The sequence below is a fragment of the Ranitomeya variabilis genome, chromosome 1 (genome assembly GCF_051348905.1).
Source record: "Ranitomeya variabilis isolate aRanVar5 chromosome 1, aRanVar5.hap1, whole genome shotgun sequence".
NCBI classification, from domain to species: Eukaryota; Metazoa; Chordata; class Amphibia; order Anura; family Dendrobatidae; genus Ranitomeya; species Ranitomeya variabilis.
Window position 1 is genome coordinate 799,132,515 of NC_135232.1, and position 18,976 is coordinate 799,151,490.

The following is an 18,976-nucleotide window of genomic DNA, read 5'->3' on the forward strand; positions in this document are numbered from 1 at the left end:
ATACAAGCATATTAGAAATTAGTTTAGATTACGGCATCAAATAGGTAGGGATTTAGATTTAAAAAAAAAATTGATCTCAGGAGCACCCCTTTAACTGTAGAGAGAGTCACTTCTCTGCTTACATCCTCAACTCATCATCCACAACTCAAATCCATCTTGGTCAAAGCAAGATGGACTGGGAGCTAATGAAAATATCAGTTTAGAGCTCCTCTTAAACTGTATGGAGAAAGGAAGTGGAGTAAGAAGTGGTTAGCTCAGTGAAAGACCAGGCAGAGGAAAGCAGAGTGTTCTGCATTTTTTAGCAAATTATACTTGTGCTAGATTCACAGCTGCACAGCTCAGTACTGCGGTATAATGTCTTCCATTAAACTGCTGCTTCTTTTGTCTGTGTCACAAAGAAGAGCAGAGATCCATCTTTCTGTGTACATCATAGCAGCTATTCTCCACCCACCAGCTCAGAGAGAAGTGAAACTTGAAGAAAACTGGGGAAACATGCAGAATATGAAGCATATAATGGCCAGAAATCGGGTTATTCCTTATGTACATATGACAGATTGTTGGTACTCTAGCTGAAAAGTTACTTGAAACTGAAGGTACGGTTAATTCTACTATGTATTTAAAAAAAGCCTGTGATAAGTGCTGTCTTCATTAGTTTTGTGCAGCTGGAATATGGGGATATACAGTAGACTAGTGGCTAGAAAAGTTAAGCTTTTCTGTATTGCTTCTAAGGCTCTATCATGGCTATATTATGGTTCTGGTTTGTACATAGCTGTAAATAGGCTCCTATTCAACTCTGTCCTGTGTACAGATTTTTTCCTCCCAAAAGATATTGCTTCTACACATATAGTACTTAAAGCGTAACTGTCATTATTTTTTTTCATAAATCAGTAGTATACAAGAAAATAAGCAACTTTGTAATATATCTTATTAGAGAAATCTGCTTCTTTCGCTAACAAAATTGATCAGTCATTATTACAATTCCCAATTCTGAGGTAAAATCTGTATTTGTGAGGACAGACTCTCCTGTTCCTGAGACAGCACAGGCAGTTGTTACGGATACAGTTCCGTAAATATATAAGATATATTACAAAGATGCTTTTTTCTTGTGTTTTGACTTATGAAGTAAAAATTAAAATGACGGTTACGCTTTAACAGAGCCTGTAGGGCAGTACAGAGAGATCCTTTAATTGGTTATTCCCACAATAGCAATATTTTTTTTTCTACATAGGTCAGTATCTGCCTGTCTATTGTTAATACATACAGTACAAGACCAGCATAAAGTTTATTTCTTGTATCTTTGTTTTTTTTCATCTCCTTTTGCCCCATGGTGCAACGCTCAGCTTCACAGAACTAAATTGGCAGTTCTATACCTATCTGCTAAAACTACATTTTCCAGCAGCCCCCTGCTTCTCTTCAGTGCTGGAAACCTCTCCCTTTGCTCTACACTGTGATTCCTGACAGAGATAGATAGCTTTCAACATGGATGACTTTCATTGACATGGATGAGGTGACTATAGCTTTGAAGGTGGTGACTGTGACCTATTATTTGATTAGTTTTCATTACTATTGACAAAAGCCACATTTTATTGCTGGCTCATGTGGAGCTTTTCAGCATGAGGAGAGCTGAGTGTAGAATAGCTGTTTTTTGCTGCAGACCGGCAGTAAGAGCAATAAGGCTGTCGTGAGAGGTTATGAGAGATGTGTTTTTTTTTAGATAGGGTCAAATGTGCATTTGTTTTTCATTAATTAGGAATATTAGGTGCAAATGCAGCTGGTATCTGTGTGATATTTAGCATAGCTAAGCTGTGCTACAACACAGCTGTCAGTTGTTTTATAAGACAGGGTCATTAGGTCCATCTGAGCATGTTCCACCAACAGCATTAGAACTATAGGAAGAAGTACCAAGTGGTAACGGAGTATAGAGAGAGCCACGTGGTTCATCATTAGTGGGGTGATAGTTGCAAATCAGTGCAGATATAAAAATAAATTGTACTGGCACACAAGATTATTTCCATATGTGCAGAATACAGAGACCACATCATGATTTTGGAATTTACCCTTTATGGCCCCCTTACCCATTGCTTGAAAGTTGTCTGAACCTGCCTTTTTTGCAGGACAACCAGGTGATATGTTTGGGGGCCTCCTGACTCTCTCCTGACAGATCATGTCAAGGGAGAGAAGAATCAAGCAGATGGAATTTCAACTCCCAAATCCTTTATTTTAAGAGGAAATGAGCCACTGACAGGAGAAAACTGCCAGAAACCTCTATCTCCTAATTAAAAACACATGAACTCTTGGCAGAGAAAAGCACTCATATGCATGGGGTGGTATAGATAGCTGTAAGTGGATCAAATGCTTGGCCAACAGCTATCTCATGCATATAGTCCGTTTTAGGTTACAAAACACATAGGTTTTCTGTGAGTCCAAGGCCAATGTTTGCTTTTCTGCTGCCTGAGACAATAATCGAAATGGTGCTCACATCTAAAAAAAAAAAAAAAATGACAAAAAAGTCTGATACAGCTACTACGTGTTAAGATTACCGTATTTTTCTGACCATAAGACGCACTTTTTTTCCTCCAAATTTGGGAGGAAAGTGTGGGTGCGTCTTATGGTAGGGATGTAGAATGTGGGGAGGGGGGCAGCAGCGAGTGGGATCGCACGGTTATCCCACTTCAGGAGGCAGAAAAATGTCCCCACTGCCGGGAATCAGCGCTGGGAAAACCATGTGGTCCTGATGATTAAGTGCAGTGAATATTCATTAGCTACTCCCCGCCCACTGATCAGCTGAGCGGTGAGCCGGGAGCAGCAAATGAATACTGCACTTAAGCAGCAACACACATGGTTTCCTCAGTGCTGATTCCTGCAGCAGCTGGGAAGATCTGTGTCCGGGGGAGGAGGAGGCAGCAGCAGCAGGGTCCAGGGGAGAGGAGATCGCTGGGTACCTTCCTGGGCTGGAGCTGAGTGCTGTGCAGTGTGCACAAGGAGGACCTGTGTGATGTCAGAAGTGGGGGGGCTGGAGCATCACATGGCAGCACAGAGCCCTCCCTCTTCTTGACATCATCACAGGTCCTTCAGACTCCAAAACTAGAATCTGCTGGCTTCCATTACCTGTGCTGTGGAAAGGCAACAAGAGGGAGGGCTCTGTGTGTGCAGTCATGGGATGCTTTTCACCTCACCACAGTGGCTGCCACAATTAAGAGGTTAGTCTTTCCAAAACACAATAAAGCACTCTGCCACTCCTTTAGTGAACTATAACTCCCAGCATGTCATAGGATCTGCAGGACATGCTGGGAGTTATAGTTCTCCCATGGGCTTTTAAAGCAGCACTCCAGTGTTATTTTGCAGTGCTGGAGTGGTGCTTTCAATATAAGCCCTGTGCCCCCATTCTTATACTCCCCTCCAGCATCTTCATATAGTACTTCACAGACACCACACTGGTCCCGCAGCTTCCAACATAATAACATACTATTATATATAATAACACCACATATAATAGTGCGTTATTAACTATTTAGCCACATTTTTTTGCTTCAAATATTTTTTTCCCTAATTTCCACCTCTAAAACCTGGGTGCGCCAACCAACAAAACCAATGGCTCTAGAGATCTATTGGAAAGCCAGCCACTACCCATTGGCCTAGTCCACCCCAGAGTGCAGAAGTCGTCTTTTGTGAAGTGGTACAGATTCTTGTTTAGACTAATACTGTGGAATAAGTGCTTTCGCTAGGAGCTTACACTCTGAATACAAACATTACACACACACAGTCCCACACATCTGCCACCCTTGCTGCTTACAGTTGCAAGGCCTCATCTCATACAAAATCATCCTTACAGGTAGCGTCACATCCAAAGCACACTGCTGTACATCATACCTGTGCCTGGGTATCCTGATAGCGATGACCAGAACTAAACTATGGCCCAGAACAATGAGAAGTAGAAAGAGGGTAGTGTCATACACCATGGGCACCTTTCTCCATTCTCACATACACAACCTGTCCTAAAAGCTAAACACCTACTCGTTAGCAGATTTATCCAGAGACCAGTACTATTATGGTGATACCAAAGTTCTATAGTATTTTTTCATGATTTGCTATGTTTGCAGAATATAAACAGTTAAAAAATATATTTTTGGGCCTACTTGTAAAATTCAACATATTTTGCACCACAAAAATGACAAATTATGCTAGAAATGAACACCAGACCTTTAATGAATTTGATGCATCTTACTACAGGTCTAGTCTTAATGAATTGGGGCCCTTGTGATTACTTTTCAAGACCCATGACATTTTTATTCATTTTATTCGGTTGTGAGAGCTTGTTTTCTTTGCAAGATTTCTTTTATTTTCTGTTTTGAGAGTCATTATATTATTATTAAGTTTGGGTCGTCACAGATGTGGTGAAAAATGTTGTGTGTGTATTTATTTTAGGGTTTAAGTCAATTTGTAATTTTTTTTTAAAGTCCCGTACATTTCACCTTCTGCTTCTTCTGGGGGCCACGTACATCGGGGTAAGGAGGGACATTGGTGCCTGTCCACAAAGCTGTGCCCTTTTAAGCCACCCTGAAAATGCATTCACTCATTGAAATTATCCATTTATTTGACGTCTGTATTCACAGACTAGTATGATAATGTGTATATATTGCAATTTGGCCATCTATCAGGATATATTAGGACTATGATTTCAATTACCCATTCCAGGCTACTTTTCATAATCCACAGCTATTTGAGATAGTTTTCATAGGCACTCCTGGCGCTATTGCAGTAGGCAGGCTGTGGCATTATTAGGTGGGAGGTCACTAGACCTTGAAATATGTGCACATTATTTACTTAAGTCCCACATCTTCCTGCTCAGCTTTTTCTCAATATTTGTCTTTATAGGACAGTGCATTTTTCCCCCCTATTGGATGCTCTGTTTTTCGTTATATTATAATTGTATTTTATTCCATGTGGTTTTTAAGGGATTAAATAAAGATTGCTTTTTTATTCCACTTCCTGGTTCTCTTCATTCGGCTATTTGGTATGTTAGTCCGAATTTGTGTTTATGTACAGCTCTGGCAAAAATTAAGAGACCACCACATCAAAACCCTGTCATGGGCAGCCCAATCTCCAGACCAGAACCCCACTGAAAACCTCTGGAATGTAATCAAGAGGATGATGGATAGTCACAAGCCATCAAACAAAGAAGAGCTGCTTAGATTTTTGCGCCAGAAGCAGTGTGAAAGACTGGTGGAAAGCATGCCAAGACGCATGAAAGCTGTGATTAAAAATCATGGTTATTCCACAAAATATTGATTTCTGAACTCTTCCTGAGTTAAAACATTAGTATTGTTGTTTCTAAATGATTATGAACTTGTTTTCTTTGCATTATTTGAGGTCTGAAAGCACTGTTTTTTTTGTAATTTTGACCACATTTCAGAAAAAAAAACAACAAAATTTATTGCTTGGAAATTTGGAGACATGTTGTCAGAAGTTTATAAAATAACTGAAAAATTTACATTTTACTAAAAAATATACTTATAAAAAACGGTCAGCTCTGCATAGACAAAGTTGCTGATCATGCGCTGTGCATGATCAAGCAGCTTTCCTAGCTCTGTCAGTGATCGGGACCCCACGTCACGCCCCGGGGTCTCTGATCAAGGGGCAGAGGGGCTGTCATCTCTCTGCCGGCTCACAGAATGCTGTGATCACGTCCGATCACAGCATTTAGGGAGTTAAAGTGCCGGGAGCAGTGTGTGACCGCTCCTGGTACTTAGGCCGGGTGTCAGCTGTCAGAATCAGCTGACACGCAGCGGCGATTGCCCGCGCACAACCCTTGTGCGTGGGCCATTGTGATGACATAATCCATCCCTGATCAATAAGGCCCAGGGCACATGGACATATCATTATGTCAGAAAAGGGTTAATAAGTATTGCTTACAATGTTTCAAGAAGAAAATAACAGTAATTGCAATGCAGTTTTTTTTTACCTGCTTACAGCAGACTTTGTTTGTAATGTATGATGTAAAGTGACCTTTAAACAACACCCACTTTAGACACTGGTCAGTTTTAGACTTTGCTCACAGAAAAGAATTGTACAGTGGCAGTTTATGCAACATTCACACAGCTTGGCGAGAATTTGGTGTGGTGAAATTCATTGGCATTTTCTTCCTGTTCAAGCTGGGCGTTAGCAAAGGCCTATAAGCATTTTTCTTATGTAGAATTGTAATGTGTTCCCATGAACTACATGTTAATTTTTTTTCCTACATATCATTCAGGACATATAACAATACTATGCTTTTTACAGGTGCAAGTTCTGCATTACACTTATTAGCAGTTTTCAATTATTAATTAGTACATTGTATTTGTTTATAGTTGTGTATCATTGTAATTTAGAAAAGATTTCATGAATATAGTGGCAGAAAGTAGTTAGAATTTTTGTTTCACGATGAAAACATAACGTCAGAGACATTTCTAGCAATGCACAGACAGGACAATATACAAAGCCACTTACTCAGCTGAAGCAGACGGCAAATTCTTGTCCAGTGGTTCTAGTGGAGTGTCCATGGAGGCTTCTTTACTTGCTTCTTGAGCTATTCTTCACTATAAATTTTCATTTGCTTTCTTATACCTGTATCCTTTTATTTGTGGGAACGTATACTTTTCCCCATGTGATTATACTCTCTCTTTCCGTCTGATTCCCAGTATCAGCAGCTAGAGCAAAGTCCAGAGCTCATAGTTCACTCCCCTTTTCTATTCAAGTATTAGTCTCACATGAACCCATTACGTTAGCAGAAAAATGCACATTATAATATTGATAAGACTCATGAAATGATAGTCTGTCCTTGATCTCTTAAACTCTTCAGAAAATGTGATCATATTGAATACGGATATGTTCTCTCCATTGGCATCTAGTTTTTAATTGCATCTATTAAAATTTGTTACCCAGATCACATTTGTTCCAAAGAAAAAACACAGAGAGGAACCAACACTAAATACTGGAAAATAGGGGACAAAAACTCTCAGCACTTTGTATGTATGTTGTGACCATGAGATTTGATAAGAAAATCTCAGACACTTGTGTCACCGTGTGCATAAGGTTACTGGGTTAGCCATGACAGCTACAAGAATTCAGATTCCAGTACCATCTCTATGCTGATGACACCAAATTATATACATTGTCTCCTGATATCACCCCTGCATTACTGCAAAATTCCAATGATTGTTTTTCCGCTGTCTAACATTATGTCCTCCCTCGATCTAAAACTGAATCTGTCAAAAACTGAACTCCTTGTGTTTCCTCCCTCCACTACTCTACCTGCTCCCGATATTGCCATTTCCGTGTGTGGCTCCACCATTATTCCCCACCAACCTGCCCGCTCAGATCTTTGCTTCCCACCCCACATTCGATCACTCACTCATGTCACCTACACCTCAAAAAGATCTCTAGAATTTGACCTTTTCTTACCTTTGACACGGTCAAAGCTCTTACTGTTGCGCTTATTCATTCTTGTCTGGAATATTGCATCTCTACTAATCGGTCTCCCTCTTACTAAACTTTCCCCTCTCCAATTCATCCTGAATGAAGCAGTCAGGATCATATTCCTTTTCAACCAATACATTGATGCCTCTACCTTGTGCCAGTCATTGCACTGGTTACCCATTCACTACAGAGTTCAATATAAACTTATCACTCACCTATAAAGCGCTCCACAGTTCAGCACCCCCTATATCTCCTCCCTCGTCTCAGTCTACCACCCTACCCATGCCCTCAATAATCTTGTCTCCAAGACTTCTCTCTTGCTGCACCAATTATTTGGAATGCACTACCCAGGACAACTCTTAATTCCCAAAACACACAGTTTTAAGCGTGGCCTTAAAATGCATTTCTGTAGACTGGCCTATCGCCTCACCTCACTTATCTACTGTATTTTTCGGACTATAAGACACACTTTTGTCCTCCAAAAATGGAGGAAATTGGGGTGTGTCTTATAGTCCGGATGTCCCAGTTCTGGCTATGGTAGGGAAGTGGGGGAGTGGTTTCAGCGGAGCAGGGGTTCACAGAGGCAGGTGCCAGCTGCTGTGCCTAACTCCTGTGCCCGCTGCTAAAGAGAAATGAATATTCACTGCATTCCATGCCCATGGGCGTGGAGGGCAAGGAATATTCATTTCCCTTGTATGATTGGCCCCCATACCGGTCCTGGTATGATTGGTCTCATCCTTTATTTATACTGGTATGATTGGCCCCCATCCTGGTATGCATGGCCCTATCAGAAAACATTAAAAAAACATTATACTTACCTTCCCCGCGCTCCCTTGCAGCAACTGCTTTATGCTTGTAAGCAGCGCATGGCAGGGACTTCATGCGCTACTCACAAGCAGAGCACAGCTGCCGGAATACTCAATGGTCTGCATGCCGGGACTGTGTGCAAAAAGCAGTGAGTATTCATTGCTCTCTAGCAAGCACAGTGTCAGCAGGAGACTTCCTGCTGCTGCCAGAGGTCACGTGTGCCGATACTGAAGAGAAATGAATACTCACTGCTTTGCGCCACACACAGTCCCGGTGTGCAGAGCATTGAGTATTCCGGCAGCTGTGTTCTCATTGTGAGCAGCGCATGACATCCCTGCCATGCGCTGCTCAAAAGCATAAAGCAGCTGCTGGCATCGGAACAGGACGCTGCGAGGGAGCGCCGTGAAGGTAAGTACAATGGTTTGTTTTTTTAATGTTTTCTGATGGAGTAGTGCATACCAGGATGAGGGTGGGTGGGGGCTAATCATAAGGATGGGGCCATGCATACCAAGAGCGGGGTTTGGGACCAATCATAACAGAATAAGGATGGGGCCCAATCATACCTGGGTAAGGATGGGACCATGCATACCAGGACTGGGATGGGGTCAATCATACCAGGTTAAGGATGGGGCCCTGTATACCAGGATAGGGATGAGATGGCCATTCCTACCAGGATAGGGATAAGAGGGCATGCATACCAGGATGGGGATGAGGGAGCCATGCATACCAGTATATGGATGAGAGGGACCATGCATACCAGGGTAAGGATGAGGGAGCCATGCATACCAGGATGGGGATGAGGGAGCCATGCATACCAGGGTAGGCATGAGGGCGACTATGCATACCAGGATAGGGTAAGGGGAGCCATGCACACCAGGGTAGGGATGAGGGGGATCATGTATACCAGGATAGGGATGAGGGAGCCATGCATACCAGGGTAGGGATGAGGGATCCATGCATGCAAGGATGGGGATGAGGGGGACCATGCATACTAGGATGGGGATGTGGGAGCCATGTGTATCAGGATGGGAGTATGGGGATGAGGGGACCATATATACCAGGATAGGGGATATTAATTACAGAATTGACCACATTTTTATCCTTCAATTTTTTTGTTCCTTATATCCTCCTCTAAAACCTGGGTGCGTCTTATAGTCCAGAAAATATGGTAACTATGCCCTAGTATCATCGTTCCACACACCCACCATGCACTTAATAGCCCTCTGTGTCTGTACTGTACACATACTGGCTGTTGACCGGATCAAGCCGCGTTATGTGAATACCCTATTATATTGATGGCTGGACGGTACAATACAAACACTTTTTGCTGTTTATCTTTTTTGTTTCCCCCATTTCCTTATAGATTGTCAGCAGCAAGCAGGGTGCTCACTCCTTTTGGTATCTGAGTTATGTTTATTATGTTATTTATTGCTGTACAAGCCCTCTGTAAAATGTAAAGTGCTACGGAATATGTTGGCGCTATAGAAATAAAAAAATAATAATTAATATGAGTGAGCCATATTTAACTAGAAAAGGAAAAAAAAACAAAAAAAAACAACTTACTATACCATTGCTCTGAGTGTTATATTTCGACCAGGCAATACAAAAAAAAAAAAAACATAGGAGTATGTCCACCGAGTCCAATAACACTACCATGACTGACACATAAAATCAATACCAGTCCATGGGATGGGATTTATTAGACAGCAAGTGAATAGTCAATTGTTCAATTGTTGAGGTTGTGTTTGGAAAGAGGAGAAATTGGCAAGCATAAAAGGCGACTATACATCCTTGATAGCTGTCACTGAAACCTATTCCCTTCAACTCCCAAACCTCATTTCTTCTCCATCGGCCATTGCAGGACGATTGGGATACCTCCATACTTATTAGTTGATTGACCCAACCAGGACTAGCTAAATTCGTAGGTTAAGATAACATTCATCTAATTTGTGTGGCTAGCTTTGGGATCTGAGCAACTTTGACGTTGACCAAAATGGTGATGGCTAGAAAAATGGGTCAGAGAATCTGTAAACAGCAGATCTTGTAGTGGACTTCTATCAAAAGTGATTCCACGAAGGAGAATAGGTAAACCAGTGGCCTGTCTGGTTTGATTATGCAGAAGAGTTACTGTAGCACTAAGTGCTGAAAAAGGTGACAGAATCATTAGAGATGAATGGATCGCTTCATGAAACCCCAGTCTATGGTTCGGGCCAGTTACCCTGCCCAGCTTATGATTAGCTGCACGCCGCACAAAGTACGTCACACCAGGCCGACGAGTCAAATGCCACGCCTGTGAACCTAAAAGCTCAGGACATTCATGCAGCTCCTGTCCACAGCCCGACAGAACTGCCCTGGACCGTGGATCAGGATTGTGTGAAGTGATCTGCTAGTCTCATCTGGTTATGATTGAAGGCTGTCAGGAAACAGAGCGTCACAACTTGCTATGTATGTGTTGCAATTAAAGAGAATACAAAGTCCCGTGCCTCTACATCAAAGAAAATTCTTTGGATGGGCATATGAGCATCTGAACTGGACCTCGGAGCAATGGCAGAAGGTATCTTGTTCAGACGAATCATGGTACATGCAGATGAAAACAATTGTGCGATTTTTATTTATGCCATTTAACAAATCACCATAGATTAAGGGCCCAATTTAGTTTTTGAAAATTCTCACCGGGTTTGTACATTTGCCCTTAAGTAATTTTTTAATTTGCACCTGTTTTTTTTGTGTTGTGTTCATTTTTTTATACTCTTAATTGTACATGGGGTTGGGGACTCCCAGATGTTTTCGGCTGATTCATCAATTGCAATTTAAGAATTAAGAACATTTTTGCGTAAATGTACTCCAGTACCCCCACAGAGCGATTTTACGTACTTCTGAAATTTTTGTGCATATTTTTAGCAGCACATTTAACTTTGTGGGCTAAAAAAATACGCCAAAATAAAGAGCAATTTTTTAACTTGTGCAAAATTTATGAACCACGTGAGCAATTTTGTAGAATGTAGTATTTATGTACATTTTTTGTACCACAAGTGTTTAGTTTGGGGGGCGTGGCTATGGAGTGAGAGGAGAAGGACGCATACTAGGAGAGCCCCTTCTAAGTGCACAGTCTGCTGCTGCTGGGGCCCCTAGGGACCTGGAGACTACTGGCCCTTGGAGAGGACCGCAGCGGTGACTGGAGGGAGCCGGTGAGGAGAGAAACATTGCGGAGCGGTGAGCTCCACGTGTGACGGCGGCCATCTTCCAGGAGGACAAGTGTTCAGTTTATTAATACAGTATATTGTGATTATTACATAAGCTTATGTTGTATACTGCTCTGAGTCCTTTACAACCCCATTTCCAAAACAGTTAAGACACCGTGTAAAGAAAAGAACAGAATGAATTGGAAGTCTCTTGTAGCCATACTTTATTCACAACAGAATATAGAACACAGATCAGAAGATGAAAATTAGACATTTGTCCATTTCATGTGGAAAAAAAAAAAAAAAAAAAAAAATCGCAGAAAAGTTGAGCCAAGATTAACAAAAGGTTTGAAAAGTGGTACTAATGAAACAGCTGGAGGGTCAATTTTCAACTAAGTAACAAGACTAAAGAAAAAGACCCTTGCTTTGATCTCATTGTAGAGCAATTACAAATTGAGCACAACAGAGAGGTCTATGATTACTGACACCTCCAGACAGGTAGTATACAAAACAGAGGTGACCCTTTAGAAGTCCTATAGAGTTCATACCTCAATAGGTCAGACTAGATACATGGCTTCATGGTTATGACTCATTGGTGTATATATCAACATCATTTTATGTTGTCTGTGCCTTTTAATATTCTTTTTATTGTCCAGCAGGCTCTATTACGAGCCTTTATTTCAATAGCTGCACTTTACATTTTTTACAATTAACACAACAGTATAATAAACTTTTGGGGTTTTTTTGCAGAGTAAGTTGTAGTTTTAACTGGTGCAATTTTGAAATATTCTATTAACTTTAAAAAAAAAAATTGCAGTTAAACTATTTTCCTCTTTTTTTCTTCTTTTAAATCATGCACCACATGGTATAAACAATGGGGCATATTTATCAAAACTGTTCCATTCTTAACCCCTCAGTGAAAACCAATTTTGACCTTAATGACGAGGTCACGGTTTCTGACCACTGTCACTTTATGAGGTGATTACTCTGGAACGCTTCAACGGATCTCACTGATTCTGAGAATGTTTTCTTGTGACATTGTACTTCAGAATTCTTGTAACATTTGTTCAATATGACTTGCGTTTGTGAAAATATCAGAAATTTGGCTAAAATGTCTATAATTTCGCAATTTCCAAACTTTTAATTCTTATGCCCTTAAGTCAGACAGTTATGTCACACAAAATAGTTAATAAATAACATTTCCCACATGTCTACTTTACATCTGCATCATTTTTTTAAACATAAAAAAATTAGGACGTTAGAAGGGTTAAAAGTTGATCAGCAATTTCTCAATAAAAATTTTTTTTTAGGGACCACATCACATTTGAAGTGACTTTGGGGGGCCTATATGATAGAAAATACCCCAAAGTGTAACCATTCTAAACATTGAACCCCTCAAGGTGATCAAAACCAAATTCTAGAAGTTTTACTTGAGATACAAATTTTGTTATTTTCACAAGGGTAACAGGAGAAAATGGACCCCAAAATTTGCTGTACAATTTCTCCTGAGTACACCGATACCCCCATATGTGGAGGAAATACACTGTTTGGGCACACGGCTGGTCTTGGAACGGAAGTAGCACAGTTTGACTTTTTGAACACAAAAATGGCTAGAATCGAGAGCAGAAGCCATGTTGTGTTTGGAGAGCCCCTGATGTTCCTAATCAATGGAAACCCCCCACAAGTGACACCATTTTGGAAACTAGAAAGAAATAACCAAACGGCGCATGAAAACCAATTTAGCCAACGCTCTAATAATTGTAACGTTGTATGACGCGCTCAATATATGTTACTGCAAAGATAACCTTATGGAGATACTCCAGAAACAGTGTATTGATACAGCCGATAGGGATGGTCTTATTGCAATCAAATTAATGCTATAGGAACTTGGGTTTAATTGTTTTTAATATGAGCCATAAAAATCTTACTTGAGCCGTAGGAATAGGACAATAGGAGGTTTCTTGATTAATTACTGGCTGTATGGGAAAGCTGTGTGGCAGTCACCGTATAAATATACTCGTTTGGGAAGAGTGGTGTGCAAGCACCATCCAGATTTCTGAGTGCAGCAGCTCGGATCCAGGGAAGGCTGTAAGGTAGTGATGATAATAATCTTTATATTTATATAGCACCAACATATTCCACAGTGCATTTGTTTGCACACATTATCATCGCTGTCCCCGATGGGGTTCACAATCTAAATTCCCTATAAGTATGTCTTTGGAATTTGGGAGGAAATTGGAGAACCAGGAGGAAACCCACGCAAACAAACTCCTTGCAGATGTAGTCCTTGGTGGGATTTGAACCCAGGACTCGCTCATTGCAAGGCTGCAGTGCTAACCAGAGCCATCGTGCTGCCCGTGATGTAAATCCGCACTGTTGAGATGATTATATACGTGAGTACAGTGCTATAGGGATACTATAAAATATCGTTAGAGGTACCAGTTAGCAAAAGTGCTGTATATTGCTTGATTAAAATATACCAAATGGATGTTTACATACAGCGTAAAGATAGGAAAATGAAATATTACCTTATCAAATTGCTGGCTGTTGGGAAAGCTGAGTAGCAATCACTCTTATGGAGGTTGCATGCATATACTAGATGAGAAAAGTATTGTGTGGTCGCCGTCCAGACAGCTGAGTGCCACAGCTCAATCCCAGGGAAGGCTGGGTGGTAGTGATGTAAATCCGCAATGTTGAGGTGATGAAATACAGTGCTGTATGGGTACTGAAAAATGCCACTAGAAAGAGGTGTATGTTTGCAAAAATGTTGTAAGGACACTAAGGAAATATAGACGAGGAATGATGTCACCTGAGTCTATTAAGTGCTAGAAAAGCATAGATTTCCTTAATTTCCCCAATAGGAAATATTGCAAGCACACTCCATGGCCACAAAAATCTCATGCAGAGCATATTACTAAATAGTAGGAAGTTACCTGAGTCATTGTGGTGTATTGTTGGCTGTTAAAAAGATTGCGTACATGGATTTGATGTGTTGTGTTGTCACCGCCAACAAGCTGGGTGCTGCAGTTCAAGGAAAGGTTTTAGATGAAAAGATAGGATCTGATCTTGCAGCCGGTGGTGCAATCTGAGCGATGCACACGGTTAGATTGCACATGGTTCCGGTGAGCGTGTTGTCAGCGCTCGGGCACCAGCCACGGCAGGCGATTGTGATTTGAGCAGTCGCGTGCTGGAAACAAAGGGGAGCACGATCTATGAAGGAGTAGGTACGGACATACAGAACATATAGAAATGCACGGCAATATAGTGAGGGTACCTGCCGCTTGTAATGTCAGTTCGTTGGTAGGTACGGAGTAAGTTCAAAAATGCTGCGCAGACTTGAAGAGGGCAGTGCTAATGTAGGAGGAGGAATCAAACGCTGCCCCGGCTGGTGACAAGCGTAATGAATCGCTGCCTCAAGCGGCGGGCCACTTGCAAAAAAACAATGGGGTAGTGACGTCACTCCCGTACCAATGGTCGGGTCTAAGAAAGGGGCAATAGAGTCTTAAGCTGAAACGGCTTCCTTCATCAGGGATAAGACTCTATAAAAGTGAACTCAAATACCGCAGTCACATGCTCAGGACAGTCATGTGATCGAAGCCATAATTGCCTGCACGTGATGAAAGAATTAATGAATGAAACAATTGAAATCCAACCACAGAGACTGCACCAAACCCCTCACAAGCCCTTGTGTTGGGAACAATTCATAGCAAGAGGGAATATAATAAGAAATCTAGTAAAAAAGAAATATTGATGTCCGGCTCAACAGGACTGGATTTTCCTTTTCTTTTTCAAAAGAAATTATAGTGCATACAAAAGAAAAATTTACATGGTCGACATGACCCAGTCGACGCATTTCGACTGTACTAGGCAGTCTTACTCATGACAAGTAGTGATGAATGAGCGTGCTTGGATAAGGCGCTATCCGAGCACGCTTGTGTCCTAATGAGCATTTTTTTTCTCAATCATGCCAAAAATACTCAGCTGCCGAGGCTGCATGTCTAGCATCTGCTCAACACATGCAGGAATTGCCTAACAGCCAGCCATGACAACTCAAGCATGCCGAAAATACTGGATTAGGAATGAGAATGCTCGCTGAGCACTAGATGCAAGTCATGAAAGCACACTTTCTGCACAAATCATGAAAGAAACCTGGTGCACTTAGCTAGATCAATAGGTTCCAATATCATTTATTCTATGGCTCTGTACAATTACTACAATATCACTTAGAGGTTTTTTTTTTTTAAATGCTTTAAAGGGAATCTGTCACCCCAAAAATCGTATATGAGATAAGGCCACCGGCATCAGGGGCTTATCTACAGCATTCTGTAATGCTGTAGATAAGCCCCGATTGAACCTGAAAGAAAAAGAGGTTATATTATACTCACCCAGGGGCGGTCCCACTGCGGCCCGGATCCGATGGGCGTCACGGTCTGGGTCTGGCGCCTCCCATCTTCAGAAAAGTACTGCAGTGCGCAGGCGCCGGGAAAGGTCAGAGAGGCCCAGCACCTGCACACTGCAGTACTTTGCTCCACCCTCAACAGGGCTGACAAAGTACGCCTGCGCCGGAGCCGCGGCAGGAAGACAAGAAGAGGACGTCATCGTATGAAGCTAGGAGGTGCCGGACCCGGACCGCAACGCCCATCGGACCCGGAAAGCAGCGGGACCGCCCCTGAGTGAGTATAATATAACCTGTTTTTCTTACATTTCAGGATACATCGGGGCTTATCTACAGCATTACAGAATGCTGTAGATAAGCCCCTGATGGCGGTGGTCTTAGCTCATATACGATTTTTGGGGTGACAGATTCCCTTTAATTCAGCAAAAGTATGTTCTATGGATACTAGGTAGCCACAGTCCAGAATTCTCACATAAACCACTTTGAAAAGCAGAGTCAATTTTGCACAACATAGAGTTGTGCAAAAATTGTGATTTAGCATTTTCATGTTGGCTCCACCATAATAGGCAGGGCTCTGTTAGGAAAGTGACGTGATACCACAGCCCATCTAATCCATGATAAGCTGTGGCGTACCTACGCTAGAAAGCTTACTCCAGCCCTTGACAGGAGTAAGATGACAAGGAGCAAAACATTTGTCACACTCATAAAAAGACATGCACTTCTTAATGAATTCGGAACATCTGACTCCAACAGGGGCCCTCATCAAGACCAAAATCCTGGCCATAACCTTCATTTTGTGCTAGCGATTCTTATTGGCACTTTTTAGGCATAGTGGGTTTTTGGGTGGTATAATTTAAGGATTGGATAGAATCCTGCAATATTTTTTTTTATTTAATAGAAATAATTAGCAGAATCAGTATTAGCTGTGTTATACGGTAGTGTGAATCCAGCCTGAGTGCCATACAATAAAACATCGCATAGCACTCGGCCCAGTTTTATCCTATGGGGCAGCTCAGATCTGCAATTATTTTCTCATGCAGATTCGGCATGAGAGAACAATCACAGCATGATGCGATTGGCAGCGAGACTCCGTTCACTCGCACCGATACAAGTCTGAAATAGCGCACTATACTCGGATTGTCACCCCAGTGCAGTTCGATATACAGACAGGTAATTGAGATGGAGAAATGACTTTCTCCATCTTCTCTGCACTTGTGCTGTGATCCACTCATGCTAAAGAATCGCAGCACAGTAGCATGACCCTCGGCTCCAGCATTGGAGCCGAGGGTCATTAGCAGATTGCATCGGATGCCATACGCTGGTGTGATTCCACTCTTGGGCTGTATTCAATCATCCGTGGGTCATGATCAAGCCGTGGGCCTCTCACCCCGAATAGGCATATATGAGGCCGTCACGTTTGGGTAATGACACCTGGCCAGGCCATACATTGCTGTCTGTTCTCGAACCATGAAACAGATGTGGGAATCCAGCTTTTCATGGACAGGAAATATATTAGGGCTCACCTTAGGCCACGTTCATATGTCCACTAATAATCAATTTCAAACTGATCCAGTAAGCAAAAAAAGAAAAAAAAAAAAATACTGATCAGTTTCAGATGGAAGAGAAACAGATCAATTTTCCACTGAAAAAAAGAGTTGGAGTTTTTTAGCCAAACGTCAGATAAAAAAAAAAAAAAGTTCTGTCTGCACAACTTTTTGTCCTGCCTAGATAACAGATTGCTGCAGGATCCATTTCAAAACAGGCAGCTACTGGGCAAGTGAGCATAGCCTGAGGCTACTTTCACACTAGCGTCGTACGACGCACGACGAATTGCGACGTACCGACGCAAGCAGTGAAAGCGCCGCACAACGGGGGCAGCGGATGCTGGTTTTCAACGCATCCGCTGCCCCATTGTGATGTGCGGGGAGGAGGGGGCGGAGTTCCGGCCGCGCATGCGCGATCAGAAAAGACGGTCTCGATGCACCAAAAAACGTTACATGCAACGTTTTTTGGTGGCGACGGACCGACGCAACCGTCGCACGACGGTTGCGACGTGTGGCAATGCGTCGCTAATGCAAGTCTATGGAGAAAAACGCATCCTGCAAGCACTTTTGCAGGATGCGTTTTTTCTACAAAACGACGCATAGCGACGTGCAGTGCACGACGCTAGTGTGAAAGTAGCCTTAGCTAGGCCCAGGGTTTCCACATCGACACTGCACCAAGCGATGCCATTAGCAAGTTTCATTAGTAGGCTCTTAATAACTACAAGAGGTCGGTTCAACATGGAATTGCATTGAGACTAAACTGCAAGCAATTCTCTTCCATCTGCATCCTGGACTTTCTTCACCAGCAGCGCAGCCGCACTCCTTTCTTAAGGTTATCTGCATTGGACTATTCCAACTAGCGCAGTAGCAGCAGCTAGGTTATTAAGCCCCTACAAGTGCTGTGGTTCTCACAGCCTCATAAGGGGGGATACAAAAAAAAAAAAAATTGCATAAATACTACATTATCTGATTAATGCCCTATGTGCATTTTTGTTGAATTCTAGGTAATTACATTTTAAAGGTTGTTACTTGGAAAATGAACTGTGCAAATACTCTTAGGTCATTGAGGTTTAAAAAAAAAAAAAACCCTCAACCTTATAGATGTAAAGATAATGTCAGCATCAAAGGAAAACATGTTTTGCTTTAAGCATGCATGCTACATAGAATAATGTGTCTACGTACTGGGTACAAACAAGCTGTCACTTCAGAATTGTAGGCATTCTCAAGTAGAAAAGGAACTCATCTGAACCCAGTTTGGTGACTCGACAATATTGCTTACTCATATCACCTCCACAGTTCATCCGTGTTCATGTTGTGGGAACGATTAACCAGGTATCACATGGGTATGTATGAACGTCTGAAAGGAGATTCATCCCATTGGGATATCTGGTATATAAATGGTATATCATTCCAGAATTCGTCACCATTATGACTGGTGTAGACCAATATCCACCTCTTATAGGTTTCTTACTGTTTTCTATGAATGCTCGTTTCCTCAGGCAGACCAAAGTAAACTATGCATACAGAGTGATCCATTATCCATACTACATTCTCAGAAACGCGAGTCCCATTTACACTGCTGGGAACAATCT

At 41.9% G+C, this 18,976-nt stretch overlaps 1 protein-coding gene across 1 annotated transcript in view; it reads right to left on the bottom strand.

Annotated features, from left to right (window-relative positions):
• LOC143785131 (GRAM domain-containing protein 2B-like) overlaps positions 1 to 6,668 on the bottom strand; it is a 121,695-nt gene extending 115,027 nt beyond the window's left edge. Inside the window, exon 1 of the mRNA XM_077273810.1 lies at positions 6,487 to 6,668. Coding sequence (XP_077129925.1) covers positions 6,487 to 6,539 — 53 coding nt within the window. The 5' untranslated portion in view covers positions 6,540 to 6,668. The remainder of the gene's footprint in view (positions 1 to 6,486) is intronic.
• Between the last annotated feature and the right edge of the window lie 12,308 nt (positions 6,669 to 18,976).